Source organism: Merops nubicus, unplaced genomic scaffold (genome assembly GCF_000691845.1).
Source record: "Merops nubicus isolate BGI_N331 unplaced genomic scaffold, ASM69184v1 scaffold26847, whole genome shotgun sequence".
Classification (NCBI taxonomy): domain Eukaryota; kingdom Metazoa; phylum Chordata; class Aves; order Coraciiformes; family Meropidae; genus Merops; species Merops nubicus.
Window position 1 is genome coordinate 13,508 of NW_008621365.1, and position 13,502 is coordinate 27,009.

The 13,502-nt window shown below is 38.2% G+C and overlaps 1 protein-coding gene across 1 annotated transcript; it reads left to right on the forward strand.

Moving 5' to 3' along the window:
* Positions 1 to 4,793: 4,793 nt before the first annotated feature.
* Positions 4,794 to 10,646, forward strand: LOC103776941 (A-kinase anchor protein 7 isoforms alpha and beta-like; the record flags this gene model as incomplete). The annotated part of the gene is made up of 2 exons (XM_008944469.1): positions 4,794 to 4,806; positions 10,444 to 10,646. Coding segments are annotated over 2 exons (216 nt in total), but the record flags the coding sequence as incomplete, so codon positions are not given.
* Between the last annotated feature and the right edge of the window lie 2,856 nt (positions 10,647 to 13,502).

A 13,502-nucleotide genomic window follows, 5' to 3' on the forward strand; every position in this document is an offset into this window, starting at 1 on the left:
CATGCAGAACTAGCTAAATCTGTGCTGGAAAGATGAGTGTAACTTTTGTCCTAGAAGCTCAAGACGCATACTTGTGGAGAAGAGAAGGAAGAAGTTTGAAGGAAGAGGGATGTTTTCAAAAGAAGGTAGTGCTCCATATACAGAGTAGGAGCCCAGGCTGCCACTTCCAGAAAATCTCTGGGGAACTGCAGAGCTCCATCTTGGGTGCAGCCCATGTGCTGTGACAGTAGGAGCTAGCTAGTTTTGAGGAAAAATAAGCTACAAAGCCAGAAGGCAGGAGGAGGAACTGGTTAGCATGATTAAGCAATGTTGAGATAGCATGGGATTACTTATATTGCATCATGTGAAATAACAAGAGAGAACATTTTGTATATATTTCAAGGAAAGCTTCCTGTCGGTGACAGATGCTGCGCTGCCGAGACTCTCTGAGTTTTGCAATGTTGTAACCAAGAGTTTCAGATTAATGGAGACAAAGACAACAAGGCAAACAAAGGTCCTTGGCCCACTGAGGGATTGTCCTTTAGACGACATTGGTCTGTTATTATTTACGGGACTATAGCCAAAATGGAAAATAAGATACCTTGAAAAGTATTGTAGTGAGGCATACTGGCACTTTGTTCAGCAGTTGATTATTGCTGGTTTTGTAATGTTTCATATTTAAACATTTTAGCCATTTCTGAAATTTGAGTGTTTCTATAAGCTTGAAGTATAGAAGTGACAGAAGAGTCTGGGATTCAGGGGATTTCAGGGTATAGGGTCACATGTGCTATGGACGTTAGTATGGAGAAAGGGCTACAAAATTATCCTACCATAACAAAAGGAAAATGGACTGGATGCCACAGACATTGCTTAAAATTTAGATTCCTTCAACTGATAAAAACTTCACTACAGACTTGGGCCTTAAGCAGCTGAAAGTACACTGTACCAGCAATAGATTTGGCACTGACAGACTTTTGCAATAGTTGGTGCTTGTAGACTTGGAATTCTGATGTTAGCATACACAGCTGAACTTTTGTCAGGCTGTTCACTTTGCCTTTAACTCACATGAACCTTAGGAACTCTGTCCTAAATTGGTATAGAGAAATTTCATTCCTTATTAGGTACCTCTTCTGGAATCGAATCCCCAAAATCTCAAAATCCACTTTATCATTTCTGCTGATGACTTAATCCCTTTGTTGATCTGTCAGTCTCAGGTGAACTTCATCTGGACTGAGTTTCCTGTGAGTTAAAATCCTCAGGCATGGATAATTCATTTACTTTCAACAGAGAGCTTGTATCATTTTGCTAAGAGGAGAAATATCTTACGCCATGGTCTATTACTGTGTTACTCACCCTGTTTCACATCATAGTGATAATTTTTTTTTAAATGGCATTTTATTCAATTTTCTACTTAAATACAAAGCATGAAGATTGAATAAAAATATTATCAGGCGTGCTTTCTGCAGCACTTACTGTGACTGAGAAGAATCAGCAAATGAGTTTATTTTTTTTTTTTACTGCCTTAAAAATTCATCACCATCCAGCATAGCCTAATGCTTTCTTCCCCTCTTTTCGGAGCTCCCCTTTTACCTTTCACATACACATCATTAATAGAATTTGAGAGATTTTTCCAGCACAAAATGAAAAGTTTATTTATGTAGTTCTACAAAATATAGCCTGTGACTAAGGTGAGTTCTAGTGATTGAATGCACTCCTCAATTCTGGGTTTACCTTTCTTTTGTTAAAGTGAAGCTAGGTGTAGTGTTTGCATGTTTCAAAACACTGTTGAATGCCCAATTTAATGAAATAAATGTTACTTTCTCTTGACCCTACCTGTGTACCCTATTAGCACATTATATGTGTTCTCTGTTGTAGTTATACTGAAACATTTGGAAGGACGGTCAAGTGTAGGAAAGACACAGAGCTTGGTGTAGCACAGCCCAGATCGTGAAGGCATTGCCTGTAGTGCCTGCATGAGCACAAGGGAATAATAATAATAATGATAATAACTACTCCAAATGAAGTGCATCATTTTGCTTTGGAGATTAATATCATTCCCTTTTAGTCCTTTTTTAGACATAATCCCTACAGAAGGCATAAAATGTGAGGACAGGCTAATTCTCAAATGCTCTGGGTTACTCTCCTTCTGGTGCCCAACACAGTAAGGGCACACGACCCTCTGAAGTGTAGCTGTGCCTGCGTTCTTGGAGTTAAAACCACACTGCGTTGTGCCATGCAGCTATCAGATGAGTTAAGCTGTCCCGGGAAGTCTCAAAATCGTGAATGATATAATTTGTTCTTGAGGGGAGCTGTTGCCCATCTCTTTCCTTCTCTTCATCCTTAATGAACTTTTCTTGTCCTCTGTAGCCAAACATAGAAGTAGGAGAACTTTTCTGAGTGGAAAACATAAAGGCAAAGGGAACCATGGAATCAAATGCATTGCTTTCTAACTGAAGTGAAGAAAAAATACCCGCTTTTGATTTCACAGTTAGTTCTGAATCCAGTGAAGAGAAGTGCAAAGAATTAGTTTTGGCATGGATATCCAGCTTCTGTTCTTTTACTATGAGTTGGAGAAAGATGAAGAAACAAAGATGAAACTCCAAATTAGAACTATTTAGCCTGAGAGAAATAAAGGACCAGAAGACCAGCTGGCATAAATAAGCAGTTCTTCATTGATGCTGATGGGACAGAATTAGAATTATTAGGTTGCTGAAGAGGTGGAATTGTGTATAATGTGTAGGCAGAGATAAAAATAGCAAATGGAAAAAGGAGTTTAAAGAGAAGAGAGCCATTAATTTTAAGGCATGGTAATGAGCAATCAGTTCTGGTACAGAGTGTAAGTTGGTAAAAGGTGTGAGGATTAGTTCAGTTTTTGGCTGATGCATTTTTCTGGATTGATATCATTGAAGTGCTGCTAGAATGGGTTTGGTTTACTGAGTTTGAGGAAGTAGAAACATGGGGAAAGAGAGAGGCTAGAGCACAGTGTGAGAGCTGTATGGAATTACTGACTAAGGAAGTGTTGCCATTAGGTAGGAAAATGTTGGTTGTGTTCTTAAGGAGTTTTACGTTGTTTCACAAAGAAAATATTTTTATTACTATTTGATATTCAGCATAAAAAGGATATGAAAGTAAGACACTAGTTTAAACAAATAATCAGGACTCAATTGCTCTTGATTTCTAATGGTGACGCAGACTCAAGAATAACATTAATTTTGATTACTAGGTGCTTGTTCATCAACTTAAGATGTATGCACTATTCATAAAGAAAATAGGATGGAAAAAAAAATTAGTGTTGTCCTCTATTCTTTCATGTTTTTCTTGTTCTAGATTATGAAGTCTCATTTTATGTGAAAGATTGATTGCATTACGTTTAGTTTTTTGACATGGTAATGTTTCAGTTTATTTAATCCACAGATTTCATTAAATGATCTCTCTATGCTATACTCTAGAAGCAAGTTTTAGATTCCTGGGAATCTAAAGTGAACTGTAGTCATACTTCCAGCATTTATAACCACTGATTCCATATGACTATGGTGACAGGAAAAACCATGACAGAGCAATTTATTATGACCAAACATGTCTGAATTTGCTGCTTATCTTACCTCAGTATTTATTTTGGACATCAAGGTTCCTTCTTGCATGTGAGTATATTTGGGTTTTCGGAGAGAGATGAAAACTGAGGAAGAGCTTGTCTATTCTAAGATGTACTTTTATGGGTTCTGAACCAGGGCATTTAAAGAGAGGTCCAAACTTTTATGAGCTAACCTTTCCAAGTGTCAAAAATAAGTTTACTATTTACAAACCTTTCCATAAACCCATATGCGGTAGAACAATGAATTTTTACACAAAATCAGAATGAAAACTTAAGTAAAATTCTAGCTTAAAAAAAAAAACACATTTAAAGTGGATGTTTTGGCAAATGAAAGGGAAGGAAGAAAGGGTACATTACTTAAGATAAATACATTACTTGAGGCAAAATATACATAAAGGTGATGAAGAAAGGAAATGGCATAATAAGTACCTAATTATTTTTATATAGAGATATAATTTTTTAAATGACATTCAAGTTGCCTTAAGGGTGTTTTGTCAGTTTTCCCAGAGCTATTAAGAAATTTTGTCAGATTCTGTAAGCTTGATCCATTAAATGAAAGACAGCTACAATACTACTCTTACGTTAAAAAGTATGTAACTTCATGGTTTGCCCAAGACGATGAAGTGGGTTGAGTTCCTTCATGCAAGAACCTAGAGGAAAAGACTTAGACGCATCTATTTTGACAGCCTCAGGATGTAGCTGCACTACCAGTTCAAACCTATGTAAGATGCTCCTGCCAAGAGAGGTGACTGTTGACTTCCTTCCATTAGATTCAGGGTCTAATTAAGTATGATTACAGAGGTGTTAAAAACACCGTACAAATTACATTTTTCCATAAAAATTGAAAGTTATTACAGTATTTTATGGACACTGTTGAATAGCCTCTTGAATTGCAATTATACTTACATCTAAATCTTTTTCTGACAAGATTTCATCTTCCTTTTGCAGTTCAAGCAGCATGAAACTGTGATTCACAGCTCATGTTACTGCAATTGAAGTAATTAAATGAAAATGTGCATTGGTTAAAATTTGACTTTTTTTCTCCATAATTTAAAAATCTTTTCAAAATTGCTTTCCCTGAGGAAAGATGTACTATGTGAGAGGCTTCTTGATAGAATGAGTTTGTATGGAGTCTTTTTTTTTTTTTTTAAGCTCGGGAGGATCAGCAATGCAGGATCAGCTTGTTAAGATTATTTGCTTAGTATTTGTTTAATGTGTGTCTTGGTCCAAAAAAGGTTGCTTTTTTTAGTCTACTTGACAGTAGCATGAATAACTCTCAGCCAAAATAGGGTATTATTAGAAGTTGTATAGTTACAGATGAATCCTGAAGAAATTAAATTGAAGTTCACAGAGAATATAAGGATAGGAGACAGTAACAACAGGTGAATGTACATTAAGTTAGTTCCCCCATCACACTTGTGAGTAAATGTTTGATATTTTTCTTACAACAACTTTTGTAACTGGAGCTGTTTTTGTTATGTGAGTATTGGTGAAAAAATCAAGTAAAACCCCCAGACTTTTAATCTGTCTTCTGTCCTTCAACATGTTATCTTTGTTTCCTGGTACATGAGACTTCTTATAAATTAATTTTAAATATTAAACTACAGTAAGGGAGCCAGGAAATTTGTCTGTCAGATTATCACTTTTACTAGGAAAATACACCCAAGATGTTCAACAGAACTCCATGCCAGGGGTAGTCTTAGTTTACCTTTTTTGTGTGTTTTGAAGGCTTGTGGCTGTGGTATCACATCCTTCAGGGCTCATAGAAGGAAGGCTAGGTTTCGCAAAGCACATCCTGTTTCTCTACTTAATAGTTAGAGGTGGTCAGAAATTGTAGATTGCTGAGCTTCAAAGGGTTTTGCCTGTAAGAAACCAAACTTCTGCCACGTTCACTAAGCCTCAAGAGGAGCCGCAGGTATTCCTGCTCTCATCACTGAAGCTGGCAAGAGCACCTTTTTCCCTGAATAGCTGCAACACCCTTCATTTCCTCTTTACTAGAAATTTCTAATTTTGTTAGGTTTATTCCATGGTGGGGCCAATCAAATGAAAAAGTCTTTCCTGCGATCTAGAAACCTGCATATTCAGCACAGTTGCCTGTATTGCCTTCTTAGACAGTCCTGTGTTTACAGAGCAACATATGCAAGACTAAAGAGGTTTGTTAGATTTCCAAGAGGAGAGCTAAACAACACACACTGCTTACCATAAAGTGAGAAAATCCAGCAAGACAAATGTCATCACCATCATGTTGTAATGCAATTATAATTTCAGCCTTCCTCTCAGTGCCTTTTTTGTGCCAATTCCTTAACTGACCACTCAAGAATTTTCATGGACGTCCTTCCTAATTAACGAGGAAATGTTCAGAGTTCTGACTTTCCTGATAATGCCTACTGTGTTGATTAGATATGGGCACATGCTCATGTTTGTGTTCAGTGCTTCAAAACGATGATCTCAAATGTTCTGGCTCATTCATAGTAGTTTGCAAGGATGGGAAGCATATGGTCTGGTGCCTGATAGCAGCTTATTATGACTGTGGACTCCCTGTCTGCAGGATGAAGAGGGATGGTTTTTCTTTAATGCCATAGTTCTGTTAATATATTTGGCCTGCCAGATATATCTGAGAGTCCTCAGTAAAGAAAACGTTCAACAAATTGGTCTGATGCACAGGACATTGCAGTGCATTGTGTAGAAACCTCATCCAATTCCCATGGAAGTCAATGAGATTTAATTTCATATTAAATCAGATTCTGTAGCCACACAAGTCTAGTGTAGCAAAAAGTACATGTTTCCACATGCTGCAGCCAGGCATGGCAGCCTTGCAATAGCCTACGTCTGCTTGGGTGTTATGAATACAGGTCTTGAGTATAGCTTGTGGGTCTTGGGTCTTTTCCAGCTAAAGTAGGTATAGTGAACCATGATAAAGGCACGCCACTGACATCATCAACTGCATGAATTCACATGCTGAAACCTGTCTGGCATTTGTTTTACTGGCCTGTTTTCTCCAACCCCACCACAAGCAGAAGTAATTGATAGTCATCTGCTGAAGTTTTCTTAGTCCATCAATAGTTAGTGGTTGCCTGCTTCCCTCTAGTTCCACTGTACTGCACAGCAGCAAAGCTTTTGTCCCTGTATGGGGGTTTAATAATATCTCAGAGTGAGCAATTATTATTAATTAGAGCTGCTGAGGAGTCCCTCTAGAAAGGGATGTCTTGTGGTGAAAGCGTTGCATATATGCAACAGCAACTTGGCTCACCCTCTTGGTGTCAGTAGCAGGCACCGTGTAAGTAGAAAAGTTAAGTTTTCTGTCATTCAGAAAGAATTTCTTAGCATTTAGTTTTTGAGAGATTTTGTGTTCTGAGTCCCTTGTAGTTTTTCTTCTTTCTGGAGTTTGTAACAAACAGTTTTATGAAACTGGTGAATGAAAAGGTAAACTGAGGGATGTCTGTTACCTCAGCCCTCCCCAGGCTGCAGACTGTAACCTCTGCTGCCACACTATGGAACTTTGCAGATCATCTCGGTCACCTATGCAAAATACCAAGGATCTTCTTTATAATTTGCCCTGTGCTGGCATCTTTTTTTTGTGATAAAGGTTGCTGGAAGGAAAACCAAAACCCAGTCAGTGTGTTGAGACCATGAGGCAAGGATTACAGGATATTGTCTTGGAGTATAGCTAGTGAAGATTTGTAAAATGGCTTTTTCAGTAAAAGGAATCCACTAATGGTTGCTTCAATTATATCTCTCCAAAAAAATGGGCCAGTAGTATAAACAGGAGAGGGATACAAATAACTATCCTGCCTCTTTCCAAATCTGAGATCCACATGTGTTCTAAAACAGACTGTGTCAGGAACATGTAAAAATGCTGTACCAGGACCATAAAATCTGATTTGTTCCAAGGCAGCATTCAAAATCCAGATCACAGGCTTTTAAAGCATAAGAGGGCATAAACCTAGTCCAGTGGGGAGAGAGAGCAGTGAATTTGAATCCAAACTTGGATTTGGTTGCAGGGATCTGGTTCATGTCGGTAACTGCTAGCAGCATACTATAGGAACAAAAAGCCCCTTTTGAATAATTCTGTGCAATTGGTAATTCTCTTTTGTAGAAAATGGTGGTCATTTTGAGACAATAGGTATGCTTCAGTTTTGGTAATAAAAAACACTGCTGTGTGTGGAAGCATTGAGATATATTCACAGAACATGAATTTTTTTTCATCTTTAGAAAATCACAGAAGACAATTCTGGGATAAACAAAAGAGGTGTTTTTTTCAGTTTTATTCTGAGTTATGGGCAGGGGAAGGCAGTGGAATTTTTTTTTATTCACAGGCACAGAAATAAGGGAGAGGCACAGCATAGATGCAAATACAGCACACATTAGGTCTGCCTGTTCCCTTTTCAGAACAGAGCTTACAAACAAAGCAATTCTGAATTATTCAACCTCACCTTTTGAATATAGAACATTCACATCTGTGATAACTTTTTACTGATATTCTACTAATTCCTATAAGACAGTCTACATAAAGCAGCATTTACCTGCTGCAAAGCAATTGTGTATGTCTAAGAAACAGGCAAGCAGCAGTTACAGCTTGGAGAGAGAGGTAAACAGGATCTATACGTGTGTTCAATATTCCAGAAAATATCGATGATCAATACCTGTTATTACTACATGACCTATTTCTGTCAACAGTCATGAATAAGAGTATACCACTGCCTTGCCCATGAACCTCAGCACAGTGGAGACACTCACTCAGCTTCTGTTCAGGGAGTCTGAGAAGACAGAGAGCATGAGTGAATCATGTAGCCCCATATGCTGGTCCACCAAGGAGGCCGAACAGATAAACCCAAGGGCACTCTTCATACAAGGATGTGCTCACCTGTGTCTTCCCAGTGGGAATGCAGAGCTTACTTAGGAGGTGCTATAGACTCAACTCCAGACTTTGAGTCATGAATGTCTCCAAAATATTCAAAACAAACAAATAACAAAACAACCCTATAGCTATATAAACTGTACCTCTAAAAGACTCATTTTAAGTAGTCTGACTTTTTTCAGGCTTGAGAAATTACTTACACAGCGAGCTATCTACTTAACTTGAAGTTTTAAATGCAATAGTAGATATATGGATTTTATATATATGTAAATGAGAACTGTTTTGCAGAAAATATTTATGAGAAGAGCTCTGTCCTTTTTTACACTGCAAGAATAATATGTAATTACTGCAAGTAAAATTACATTCTGAGTAAATATAATCATTACTGTTTTGTGGTACCTGGAGGCCTCTCTGACTGATTAGTCATATTCTGCATGTTAAGTCCTAGGGTCAAGTGTCAGAGTGGCTGAGCACTGTATTTCCCATCGATTTTGTTCAGAATTGCGTAGACAAATCATGAGAGGTCATTTTGTTTTAACCAAAACGGCTTCCATAGCTGCCTTTTAAAATATTTTGTAGAGCATTTTTCAAAATTTTTACTTTACCCAGGTCTAGTCCGATGACTGTTCAGATGGAGAGCACAGCTTTTTCCTCCCCACAGTAACAGGGCTGTGAAGGCCCAGAGCTGGAACTGTCCTGCTGTTCCTGAACAGGAGCCTCATATTTTACACCTAATAAAGGCACTGCCTCTGAAGATGAGGAGTTTTGTATATCTGTCCCTCTCTTGCTTGAATCCCTGTATGAATTATGTTTTATCAGTGAAATCACTTCTAGGTTGTGCAATCGACTAGGAGGACTAATAAGTGTTCTAGAACTATAATGTATGTGTGCTAGCAAACTTGGATAAATTTGCATATATGAAAAGGAACAAATTTAGATAATTGAACAGTACAGAGCTTTGTGCTTGAGAGCATACAATAGTATCTCTTTCACCAGATGCGTGTGACTAAGCAGCCTCTTATTACTGATTGCAGAATGCTAACTCTAGAAAAGGACACTAAATGTATGGCTTTTAAGTATAGATGGAGGGAAACAGTTATTTACCTAGTGCAAGAAATGACAAAGTGGCAAATTACCTTGCTGGTGGAAACTGGACAATAAAATCTGCTTTTCCTGGTCATAAAAGGAGGATGCTGCAGTAAGCTGTGTAGTTTATTAGGGAAATGATTAATGGAAAAGTACAATTTCAAAATACATAAAATGTTGTATGGGAATCCTCACCCTGTATAGTTACTTTCTATATATGTTTATTCATGTGGACTCGTAACAAAAAGCAGGGAAATGCCAGCTGCTTGCTTTTATCAGCAGATACCTAAGAAGAGACTGACAGAACTTGGATTCCTTCAATGTTAGGGCTTTAAGTTAGAAGACAGAAATGAGGCAGGGAGTGAATATGTGAGTTTTCCAAGTTTTACATTTTGTTCAGAAAAAAAAAAAAAACAAAAACGTTCTAATCCGCAATTGGATTGTTTTAGTCATTTTTCCCATGTGACACACTTGAATTACAAGCACTGAGTAAGTAGAAGATTTTATATTTATTAAACAAAATCACAAAACAAGGGCAGCTAAATTTCAGAATGCTGCTAAAATGTAAATTCAATATGTGCCAAGTTCTTTGTTGTTGTCCAGATGGCACGGGTGATTTTTTGTCCAGAAGAAATTACATTTGCGTGCTTACTCTTTTAAAAGCTGAGTGGGTGCTCATAGAGTTAGGCAATGACTTTTAACTGGAGTGTAACAAAGATGAGCAGTGAAATATGTTTGGTCTGATATACTCTACACATCTTCATCAAACACTTTTGATTCAGAGCTTGAGGAGGGGGAAATTTATTTTTACAATCAGGAAAAGGCAGCTAGTAACTTAAAATCCAGGTCAGACAGAGGCTCCCTAGTACAGTGGCAGCTACTCCTTCCGTGGCAATGAATTCCTTCTCTTGTCTGTTGTGACACCTAGGTGAAAAACATGCAGCAGAGCCAGACGATGCAGAGCTGGTGAGCCTCAGCAAAAGGCTGGTGGAGAACGCAGTGCTGAAGGCTGTACAGCAATACTTAGAAGAAACACAAAACAAAACCAGACAGACTGATGGAAGCCCCGTGAAGACTGAAGAAGCAGCGAGCGGCAGCAAGAACGCTGGCGGCGATGATAACAGCAAGTGAGGCTGTGCAGAAAGCCCGGGAGCAAATATCCCACCAAGAATAACCACAAGAACGTGTCCCAGCTACCTGCTGAAATTTGCTAAGTGGTGCTGGGTGACGGGCACTCTGCTTTGTGAGTCTCTTATCAAAAGTTTGTTCTGAATCGAAGGACACCGTCTACTGGTTTAATAAGCGCTTGCACTGCCAAAAATCTGTTGAATGCTGGGAGGGGTGGACAGCGGAGAAAAGGCAAGAACGGTGACGCAGGCGGCTCCAGTCCTCACTTGCTCCTGATACCAAGGGCCCCTTCCTTGCCGTTGAAGAGAAGCTGACCCCTTTGCGTTTGCCTTTCGGATTGCCGTGGGTGGAAGGGCTGCCCGCAGGCCGAGGCTCGGCCCTGTGTGGGGCTCTCCCTCCGTGGGGGCACGTGCTGTTTCCCAGTCAACAGCAGCCAGTCGCAAGCTAAAAATGGCCACTGCAGATCTCCGTCGCAGATACTGTTACACCGTCTGCAATACGGCAGGAGTTTCTCCTCAGTGTGACACCGTACTGTCCCTTACTTTTTGGTAGCATTTGTTGGCGTAAATACTATTTTTTTTCAACAAAGTACTTTTTTAATAGAAAATAAGGCAAAAGGCTGAGCACTGAATATTGTCCAAACCAGATAGTTCTCCGTCTCTATACATTAATGATTCTAAATGACATCAGTTGTTATAAAATGTATTATATTGTTTTTTTTCCTCCTCTAGGAAAAAGCCATGAATCAGACTTAGTAAAGGAGGCTTTGCACAGAGAAAAACAAGCCCTGTTATCCAGACTGAATCAGATAAAGGAGCTGTTATCCTGTCCAGAGATCCGCAAGAAAATTAGCACAGAACTGTTTGAAGACAGGCATAACTCTTAACAGTAAATGGAAAAGTTGTATTGACTCTGGATCTCCAAATGCATGATTGTAAATTGCCATGATGTAAAATCTCACCGAGTTGTTCAAAGACAATAAAACCCCCACGTTTTATCAAGAAATTTTCCTTTGTTTCTTTTTTTACTGAAAATAGGAACAGGTGTAAATGGCTCATGAGGAATCATGCTGGAATACTTGTACAGAAGGACTATATTTCGTAAAGATGAGGTACAGCCACTCCTCAGCGCTACTTTGAAACACACTTGAGTGTGCAAGTAGATGTCATGACTCCAAAGTGGAAAAATATGGTTTCAAATAAATCTGAGCAGACACTGTGCCCTTCCTTTATCATTGCAAATAATTCAGATTTTTCTCTTAGATCCCTCCTGTAGCAGTGGTATACAAATATTTAAAAATGGATGCTTTTAAATACTTTAAAATGTATATTTGAAAAAAAAACAAACCTCTTTTAATTATCTGCATTTTGGATAGGTACTGGCATTTTGGGTTACCACTCTGGTTTTTATGGTGTGGTTTGTTTTTTGTTTTGTTTTGTTTTGTTTTAAAAAATCACTTGAATACTTGTAGAGATGCTGACATATTGATTCTGCTGATGTTTACACTAATGCAAGAATGTTTAAATTTCAGAATGAAATTCAGGCTCCACTGATCTCAATGGCAGACTTTCATTTGCTTTAATGGAGTCAGGATGCTGCAATTAACATTTTTTTCTGAAAATAATATTCTTTGGGATAATATTTGCCTTTTTACATTTTTAGAACAGTGGTTTTGTCTCTTTTTTTGATGTTTTCTCCATCTCTACCTTCTGTTGCCTGAGGTGGGGTGTCAGTTTGCTCTCATTGCTCCCTCCACACACTTGCAAGATTCACTGGAACTGTGGATGTACAACAGTGCAGGAGTGTAGGTCCTGTTATTTGTGTTTTTATAAACATTGTTTAAATTCCATCTGATCATAAGAGCTGTATAATAATGTTGTGATTAGTATCAGAACTGTGCTGTTAGAACAGCTGTATCCATATTCTTCACTGGTCTCAAGCACTGGTCATTTATCTCATGTGTCAGAGCTTAATTTTTTTTTCTCATTTGATATATAACAATATATTCTGAAATGTGTCTCACCCGTGCCATGTTCACAATAAAGTACTTTTTCCTTTGCACTCTGTGGATGTTTTCATCTGTCTCCAAATGGACTTTAATGAAATGAAGTGCATGCACATAACAGGATTGACAGAAGCTTTGCTTGTGTGAATCACACCGTTGACTACAGGTGTGCCAAGATACTGATCTGGAGTTTGGGTGCTGAAATCATGTGAAGAAATTAATGCAGATAAGGTAGTCCCAACTCACTATTACTTTAAATGGCAACACTTTGAAACTCTATGGATTGATAAATATTCTGCACAGTGTGGATTTAGAAGGAAGTGCTGGTACAACTTCCTAGAGGTCCATTTCCACTCTTCAAAAGTCAAACTTTAGTTTGATGAGTAGTCTTATATTTGCTCCATCCTTGGAGATTTAAAAAAAAAAAAACAAAAAAAAAAACAAACCAGCCAAAAACTAACTTTCGTTTCGCAAGCGAATCTGTATATCCCTATATATCTGCATATCAGTGACTCTCTGAGCCCAGCTTGTTCCCTTATTCCATAGGCTGAGGAGAAAAGTTTCCTTGTAATATCAAGCATCACTGAGTACTAGTTCAGTGATGAATATTCATATGGTATCAAGCCATTTAAATCCAACTTGCACATGAGAATGCATAACCAGACAATCACCTATGAGAACAGGAAGAGGTTTTATTGCATTCTATATGAATCTCAGGTTGTCATCTCCCTTTCCTCCATACAAGTCTTTACCATGATAACACGTCTTTTTGTATCGTTACATTAGCAGATATTAATCACTGAATTTATGTCCAGACACCTCGATAAGTAACCTTGTCCTGGTTCCGTGTAAAA